Genomic DNA, 8,649 nt, shown 5'->3' on the forward strand with positions numbered 1-8,649 from the left:
CATGTGGCCCTGAGGTTCCAGGGACCCGTGGCCATGCCCAAAAGCAGGTGATTGCCGCCTATGGTGGGGCATGAGGGGAAAGGGAGAAGGCACCAGGAGAAGGGAGAGAAAGCAACACCCAGAGACTGAGTCTGAGAAACAAAATTTTATTTCTTTTTTCTTGAACTATGTGTTAGTCGCTTCCGCCGACGGCGGGACGGCCTCTTGCAGGGCTGGGGAGGGTCCTGTGGGCCAGAGGCCCTCCTCTTCTGGGGGCGCCGGGGCCCCCCGGGCAAGCAGTCCCTGTCTTGGCCAGGAGGGGAGGGGCTGCGGGTGCAGCCCTGGCCAGAGGGACCTGCTACTGCTGCTGCCTCGTCCTGGGGCTGCTCCTGCTCTGCAGGGGCAAGTGGAGATGGAGAGCGTCCAGGACTTCCACGGAGAGGGGCCTCCAATGTGCTGGTGTCCTCCTCCTCCTCCTCCTCCTCCGCACTGGAGACTGCAGGGCCACGGGAGGAGACCAGGCTGGGGCTGGGAGTCCTCTCACGAGGGGCAGAGGGTCCAGGGCTGGCTGGGGGGCTGTCCTGCTCCTCATCAGTATGGGAGTCCAGGAGGCCCATCTGCCGCCGGATCTGATCAGTGCACCTGTCAGCGGCAACGCTGATGAGCTGGCGCACAAAAGCCTCGGTGTGGTCTTCCAGGATGGGCTGCAGCTCCCGGACCAAGACCTCCTCGTTCAGTCCAAAGCGGCACAGATTTGCCAAGATGGTGCTCTCTGCCAGAGCCTCTTCCCACCAGTGGGCACTGAACAACGCCGACAGCTCCTGGTTCAGCCAGGGCAGCAGAGGCTCCAGGATTTCTGGGGACTCCTGGAAAAACGTTGCCCAGAGCTCCGCAGGGAAGCCAGCTACGTATATTGGCATCTGCTCCTCATCCGCCTCCTCATCCTCCTGGTCAGCAACCACTGGGTTCGAGGGGTGTTCAAGGACTACCTCCAAAAAGTCTTCCTCTGACCGCACAGAGTAGATGATGGCGTGGATAGCCTGCCTGCAAAGGGGGCACGAGGGCATCTTCTTTGCCCAGCGCACAATGCAGCCCAGGCAGAAGACGTGGAGACAGGGCATTATAGAAGCCACCTCTCCTTCAGCCTCACGGCAGACAGGGCAGTTCCACGGTGTCTCCTCGGCCATGTTGCAGCAGGCTGGGGAGAGCTGAGTGCAGGAGCCGTTCCCTCTTGCTGGCGTCAAGTGACTGCAAAATGGTCACTTGCTGTCCCAGGGAGGCAGCGGAAGTTTCCCGCACAGCCTACCTGTGCTACTGCAAGCACTCCTCACAGTACCCGGCTGCCTGAACCAGGCAGGGCCGGGGAAATGGGCAATAATAGCTCGGGGATGAGCACTGAAAGCTGCCAATGGCAACCTCCAACGACTTCGCAGCCTTCCGGTCCTCCCAGGCACGCCCGGCAGGACCCCAGGCGCCAGCGAGTCTGAGCCAGGTTCTGCCGGTGCCCAGATACGGGCAGCCAGGGATGAGAGGTCATAGTCTACGGAACGTTGATGTTGCAGCCCACTGCTCCATGCCAACGCCCTCGACAACACACCTTCCGAACCTGGGGCCGTCAGAGCAGGCTTTTCACCCCCCTCAGGAACATGGCATCAGGCGAAGAAATGGGCTGCATGGGCCGTGCTGTCCCATCATTCCTTCGTGCCTCTGCCTTTTATAATCATTTGGAGTCGTCAGTCCAAGCACTTTTCTTTTAGAAGAGCAGTACTTGTTACTTTTAAGTTTGTGTGACAGGGAAGGGTGCTTTGTAAATTGGCAACGTGGGTCGGCCCACTAAAATCTTGTGCGATGACGGCCCAAGTTCTCTATTCACAGTGCTGCTTGTCTAGGCCACTGGGAGAGGCAAAGACATCCTGACATTTCAGGCCGGCCTCTGCACAAAGTTCTTGCCAGTTTGGTTTTAAAGTCAGAGTTTTTCCTCTCTACAGCCTCACTGGGTCGGGGGTGATGGGCACAATGGGGTGGTCATGTAAGAGATTGGTTCATCTCTGACTTGCTACTTTGTTTTTACATTGACCGGGGCAATAAACAACTGGTAATTAGCCGCTCCGCTGATTCACAATAGGTGTTAAGGGGCACTTAAGCGCCTTGGGCAAGGCTTCTTTGAACCTGTTAAAATTGCACAAGGGGCAATTAACCACTTCACACTAAGGAAGCTATTTCCATCAGCTGAGGTTCCTGGGTGCCAAGTGTAAGTTTTGCAGGCTACCAGCAGTCTCCTCCGGAGCCCAGTGACTTAAGCTGGCGAACGCTGACTTTAGCTCTTGGCAGGGGTGTCTTCATCGACCTACAGCGATGTTTTCGACTGCTTGCTGGCACCCCTGGAGAGTCTCCAACAGAGAGTTGTTACGTTTTCCTGGCTTGGCAGAGCCAGCCTGCCTGGATACCAGCAGCTTAACCAATCGACATCGTGGAAAGTTCTGCCCCGAGCCAAGATGGCTAGTGAGCGCCCAGCGGGGGGTATTTTAGGCAGTGCCCAGCGTTGGTTTTGGTCCAGTCCAGCCGGTGTTGTCCAGGGTCCCGTGCTGGCTGCTGGCCCCACTCCTCGCTCCATCCTGCTCGTGTCCCACCTGCCTGCGTCTCCTGTTTGTCTTGGATCCAGTCTGCTCACCACCTCTATTCACAATGCTGCTTGTCTACACCACTGGAGAGGCAAACACATCCTGACATTTCTGGCCAGCCTCTGCACAAAGTTCTTGCCAGGAGGAAAAGGTTAAAAAACCAACCAATCATTTATCTCCTTGGATCAAGGCCTTACCTGAGCATCCTTAGAGCCATCTCCTATACCACTGGGAGTTGGCCTGGCTGACCCTGGGTTTTCCTGACCAGCCTTTTCTTATTAATAAGCAGGATGGGATGCTTTTTTTAAAAAGATTTGTATTTCCACTGGATCCATTAATAACAGAGCCCTGTAAGCCTTGGTTCTACTGTGTGTCACTGTCAGGTTTAAATCTCTGTAGGATGAGGCTACTCCTTTGCAACTGTGCATTTCTCTTTCCTACCTGATTCTTCACAAATTTGGAGACTCAGTATGTAGAGAGACTAGAACCATTGAATCACAGAATCAGGCTGGAATAGAATTATATTGGAAAAGACCTCTAAGGCTATGGAGTCCAAATGCAAACTTAGCACTGCCAAGGCCACCTCTAAGGGATGGGCCTAAGTGCGTCACCTGCAGATCTGAGATACCTCCAGGGATGCTGACTCTACCACTACCCTGGGCAGCCTGTTCAAGCACTTGTCAGCCATTTCAGCGAAGATATTTTCAACCATTTCAGTGAAGATATTTTCCTGCTTTTTGCTCTGGCGTTTGGAGGACACTGTACCACCAGGTGTCAAGGAAGTATCTCAGTAGGGACAGACAAGAAGTGGGAAAGAGAGGTAGAATTGTTTGAGTGGGCATTTCTGGAGTGTACTTCCCTGGTATCAACACTGTTTATTAGACAAATCTTATTAAGCAAAAGAAAATTTCAAATGGAAAAAAATAATTTTGACTTTGTAAAATTAAATAATATTCACAGCTTAATATTCTTTGAAGTATTTTGCTGTTGCCAAAACGTATCTGTTTCTCCCACTCCCTTCTTACTCGAAATACAAAGCTTGACAATTCCACAAGAAGGGGAACAGAAACAGCACCAGTTATACCCTTCGAAAACCACCTCCCCCCAAAGTCACGTCATCCCCTCATTGGTGGAGGTTTCGCGGGCTGTATCCTGCTTGGTTCCCTCTTCGCGGGCAAATGTGGGGTTGGTTCCTCCTTTCGCGGGCAATTGCTGTTGCCGAGGGGTGCCCACCAATGATTTCAAAGTCCTTAGTCTCTATGGGTCCGGGGTCCTGGAATTTTCCATCAGGATGACGGTTGATCACCCGGGTTCCTCGTGGTCAGCCCCTCCATTTTGGTCTCTATTAATATGCTTAGGCAAAACCGTTTTTAGACCGTAAAGTGCTAAATCATTATTGCGTTGTGTTAGTCATCCGCAGCAAACAGAACTTTGTGGTTTAACATTGCATAACACTAAACTTATGATTATGAACCGGGCAGTTAATACAATATAGCAACCTTCATTAATTCTCACAATTGATCAGCAAATTTCCTTGGTTTTACTTATCACAATCCCCCCTCCTAATTTCCTCGTAAATTTGCTGATCGAATTCAATTACAGCCTCTTTAGCTATTTCTAATAGAGAGGCGTGATCTTCCTCAAGAGATCCCCCACTCATGTCCTCGTATTGTTGCTTTACTGTCAGTAACTGCACAGTTTCAACTCTGTCTTTGATAAAATTCATAACTCTGTTTAAAATACAAGGTCCAAAAATCAGCGTCGCACACAGCATTAACACAGGTCCTGCTAGGGTTGAAATCAATGTTGTTAGCCAAGGGAACTGATTATGCCAATTATCCAGCCAATTATAGGAGGTATCTCTCTCCCTTTTTCTTTGTATTATTCCCTCCCGCAGTTTGGTCATAGACTCCTTGATAACCCCTGAATGACTGGCATAAAAACAGCATTCTTCTCCTAAGGCCACGCACAAGCCTCCCTGTTGTAGGAAAAGTAAGTCCAGCCCTCGTCTGTTCTGTAAAACTACCTCGGATAAGGAATTTAGAGACGTTTCCAGATAGGAAATAGATTTTTCTATTCTATCTAGATCTTCGTCCACTGCTGCCCTTAAGGCAGTCAGTCCATGGCTATGCTGGACTAAAGAGGCAATCCCAGTACCCGTGGCTCCCAATCCCAGAATCATTGCTATGGTTACACTTATTGGTTCTCTTTTCTGTATCTTATGCTTACTCATTTCCCACGATTCTAATACTGATTCTTCGGACCGGTACAACATATGGGGTAAAACAGTTATCTGAATACAAAATTCATTATTCTTTTCAAACACGAGTAGAGACACACACGGAACTAGACCAGATTTCGAACATATCCACCATCCACCCTGATAAGGTATAGCCCATTTGTTTTCCCCTTTCTTTAATTCCTTTATCTCAGTGCTACATAATTCAGTGCTGTCTGAAGGAACATGCCCAATGCACATCCCTTGCCCACTGACCTGTGACATCGTGAGACCTATGTTTCTCTCTCCCCATCTGCATTGGCTCGGGTCATCTTCAGTGCTTAGACTGAAGGTTTGATTCAGTCCTATTCCTTCATAAAAGGGAGGTCTCACGTCATAGCACAGCCAACAAGACTCGGTCATTTCTGGGTCAGTGTAGTTTATGGCTCGATAGGAAACCTCTACCATATTTAGTAGAGTTTCAGTTCCTCCTGGTATAACTTTTTCTTTCTCACTTACTTTAGCAAAAGGAACTTGTGTGGCTTTGGGTTGTTGTGGCATTGAACCAGCAGAGATTACCTGTGCTTTCTCTTTCTCTTTGTCTCTCATGTTGTCCCGGAATGCTTTCATTTCTAAATTGGGTCCTAGAGGCTGAGAATAGACAGTTAGTGGCTGTTTCTTTATAGTTATATACTCTCCTGGGTCTGCATAGAGTCTATCCAATCTGACTCCCCAGGTTCGTCCTGTTAACCATCCTCTATCTTCATGATTTAGGACCTGCACCTGTAGATATTCACAGTTAGATGGGTCATTAGGGAGCACAAGTCCTCCAAATTGAGGTGGCTGGCAATGTGGGGATCCCCACTGCACTCTGAGATACCTATCGGGTCTCTCAGGTCTCCATGCTAGGCTATGGTCTCGCATCCCCAATACCCACAGTGATAGTGTCCTGGGTAATTACAGTATGACTTCCCTGTGCCACAGCTCGTGGGTTGAAAGGAGAAGGATAGGGCACTACAAAAAGGCTAGGACACAGTTGAGGGTGAGGGAGTAATGCCAAATTTATTGAGGGAAACACAGACTTATATAGGGTAACTTCAGGGGTTGGGCTCAAGCTTAAGGGGAGGAGGGAAGGATTGACAGGTCAGGAAAGGCAGGGATTGGATATTGGGACTGTGAGGGGTGGTGACTTCGGGTCTCCGGGGGAAAGGACCAATGGGAGCTACCTCTGCACTGCGGCAAACTGCAGCCAATCACAGGCAGAGGAGTGGGAAAGCAGGGGAGAGCAACAGGCTCTGGCGGGAAAACTGTGAGGGGAGGAAGGAGACAATATGGAGGACAGGATTTTAAAACAACAACCAGGGACACAAACACACTAATAACTCCGCAACAATAAACTGGGGTTAACTGGAAGCAACTGGGGGTAACAGGGATATAACTGTCCAGTCCATGTACAGCCTTTTTAGGCTGGAAAAGTCCATTCCAGTGGTAAAAGTCTCTTTATGAATTATAAATTCTCCTCCACGCTTGATATTTCTCCCATTCCTCTCGGTTGTTCTCCTCTTCGTCCCCAACATCTCCCCCTTCTTTGTTTTTTGAAGCCGCAGCGACATTGGCACTTATGGTGGAAACTAGTGACTTTCGAATGAAAGCAAGAAAACAAGGTAAACAAATACATAAAAGGATAACGACAGAAAGGGTCAGGATACACACAGCGATAATTTTTCGAGACCAATTGGGAACAAAACGGGTTGGGTATACCTATGAAACATAACACAAGCAAGGGTAGGGAGACAACCTAAGAGGTCTATTTCTTGAAACGGAATATCAATGAAAGTAAGTGCCGCAATCGCTTGGGCGAGATTAGGGGAGTTGAGTGGCATCGCCCCGCGGAATCGTGTCTGGGAGACGAACGCGTCCCATTCCCCCGGTGTTATGGGGACTCCCACCAGGCATGTCCTGAATGGACTGGCTGCACTGGTCAAGGACAGACACAGGGTGTCTGTGCCCGTTGCCTTGGCCAGTGTTACCCACAAGTTCTCTTTGGGTTGGTCCATCCACAGCTTTAGTGGGATTGGCGCGATGAGAGGAGCTATTCCGAGAAGGATGATGGCGTGGAGGATAACGTTTGTGGATTTCATGTTGCCGGTGTTTCTATGTCTTTTCTTGCTCTTGCGCGATCTTGATGCGTCGAGCTGGGACCCACTTTGGCCCTTCTGGACCTGAAACACACGCGTAGCCCTTCCCCCAGGTGATCAAGGGGAAAGGGCCCGTCCATTTCTCTGTCAGCGGGTCCCGGTACATAATTTTTGCTTTTTGTGATGTCATTTCTGTGGAACTTAGTTCTGATGTAAAGTGCTTTTGTGCTGGACTTCTGTTTGTGCGAGTTTTCGTATTCCTCTAGCATATTCAAAAATTTAAAACATACATGACTTTATCTAATTTTTCTTGGGGAGTCAGGCCCATACTCCCCCTTTTTGTTTTTGAGTAATTTTTATGTTTTGGTGGGCACGTTCTACTATGCCTTGTCCTGTGGGATTGTGAGGGATTCCAGTGGTATGGTGCACCCCCCATTGTTCGAAGAACCTTTTCGTGTCTGCAGACACGTAGGATGGTCCGTTATCAGTTTTTATTTGTTTCGGTACACCCATCCTAGCGAATGCAGACAGGAAATGTCTTTTTACATCACGGCTCTTTTCACCAGGATGCGCGGTGGCTACAATCATTTCTGAAAAAGTGTCAATCGATACGTGGACATATTTTAATTTTCCAAATTCTGCTACATGCGTAACATCTGACTGCCATATTTCTAACGCCACTAGACCCCTTGGGTTGGTTCCTTCAGGGGTAAGTGGTGTGTAATTCTGGCAGTCAGGGCATGTCTTTAATATTTCTTTAGCTTGAGAAATTTTGAGGCCAAATTGTTTTTGCAGCGATCGCGCATTCTGGTGAAAGAACTCATGGGATAATTTCGCTTGCTGGTATAAATTTGGGGTGACTACCATACCTGCCAGATGGTCGGCACGTTGGTTTCCCTCCGCCACAGGACCTGGCAGAGCAGTGTGTGACCTGGTGTGGACAACGAAAAAGCCGAATTTTCGGACCTGAATTAAAAATGCCAATTTAGTTAATAATCTGAATAAATTTTCATTTGAAACTTCTTTTAGATACGAATTTTCAATTCTTTTGACCACACCAACGACATAGGCCGAATCAGAGACAATATTAATTGGTTCACTACAGAAAATTTGGAAGGCACGCACAACTGCTGAAAGTTCCACTATTTGAGGGGAACCCTGCACTCTGTGAATATCTTGTTGCCAATTGTTGTTTTCTCGCCAGACAATCACAGCGTTGCCGGTTCTCCCTGAGCCATCGGTGTGAAAATGGTTTTTTTTTGCATTTTTTATTGGTAAATTTGACTGTACAATTTTTAATTTTAACGGAATTTGGATTAATCTTTGAATAAATGGGCACGCCGGGAGGTGTAACCGAATCTCTCCCGTGTAACCCCCAATGGCTATTTGAAAATCTGTGGAAGTTTGCAGCAGTTGATCTAGATGTTCAGAAGTCAGTGGAAGGTAGATGAAATCTGGTTCTTCTCCACTGAGTTCTAGACATCTAGTGCGGCCTTTGAAGATGATTTTGCCAATCATTTCTGGAAATGTAGTGATAGTTTTTCCGAATTGGTGCGGGAGGAATATCCACTCCCACAAACAGAAGTCTTTGTTGTCTGAAGTAAATTGGCCTAGTAAGGCCAGAGGTTGTCTGTTTTCACGGATGATAACTAAGGAGGATGGCAGTCCCTCCTTCCTCCTACATGATTGTCTC

The 8,649-nt window shown here is 48.5% G+C and overlaps 1 protein-coding gene across 1 annotated transcript; it reads right to left on the reverse strand.

Moving 5' to 3' along the window:
• Nucleotides 1–4,140: 4,140 nt before the first annotated feature.
• LOC116786081 (MLV-related proviral Env polyprotein-like) lies at nt 4,141–6,959 on the reverse strand. The gene is made up of 2 exons (XM_032686415.1): nt 6,663–6,959; nt 4,141–5,601 (listed from the first exon to the last, which is right to left on the reverse strand). The coding sequence occupies exons 1-2, from the start codon at nt 6,957–6,959 to the stop codon at nt 4,141–4,143; spliced, it is 1,758 nt and encodes a 585-aa protein (XP_032542306.1).
• Between the last annotated feature and the right edge of the window lie 1,690 nt (nt 6,960–8,649).

This window comes from Chiroxiphia lanceolata, chromosome 1 (assembly GCF_009829145.1).
Source record: "Chiroxiphia lanceolata isolate bChiLan1 chromosome 1, bChiLan1.pri, whole genome shotgun sequence".
NCBI lineage: Eukaryota > Metazoa > Chordata > Aves > Passeriformes > Pipridae > Chiroxiphia > Chiroxiphia lanceolata.

Excerpts from the sequence above, each read along its gene's own strand:
- LOC116786081 (XM_032686415.1), bottom strand. The coding sequence starts at position 6,959 with ATGAAATCCACAAACGTTATCCTCCACGCCATCATCCTTCTCGGAATA. Across the intron at positions 5,602-6,662 it reads ATCTCGCCCAAGCGATTGCG|GTGCAGGTCCTAAATCATGA; the intron begins GCACTTACTTTC and ends GAATATCTACAG.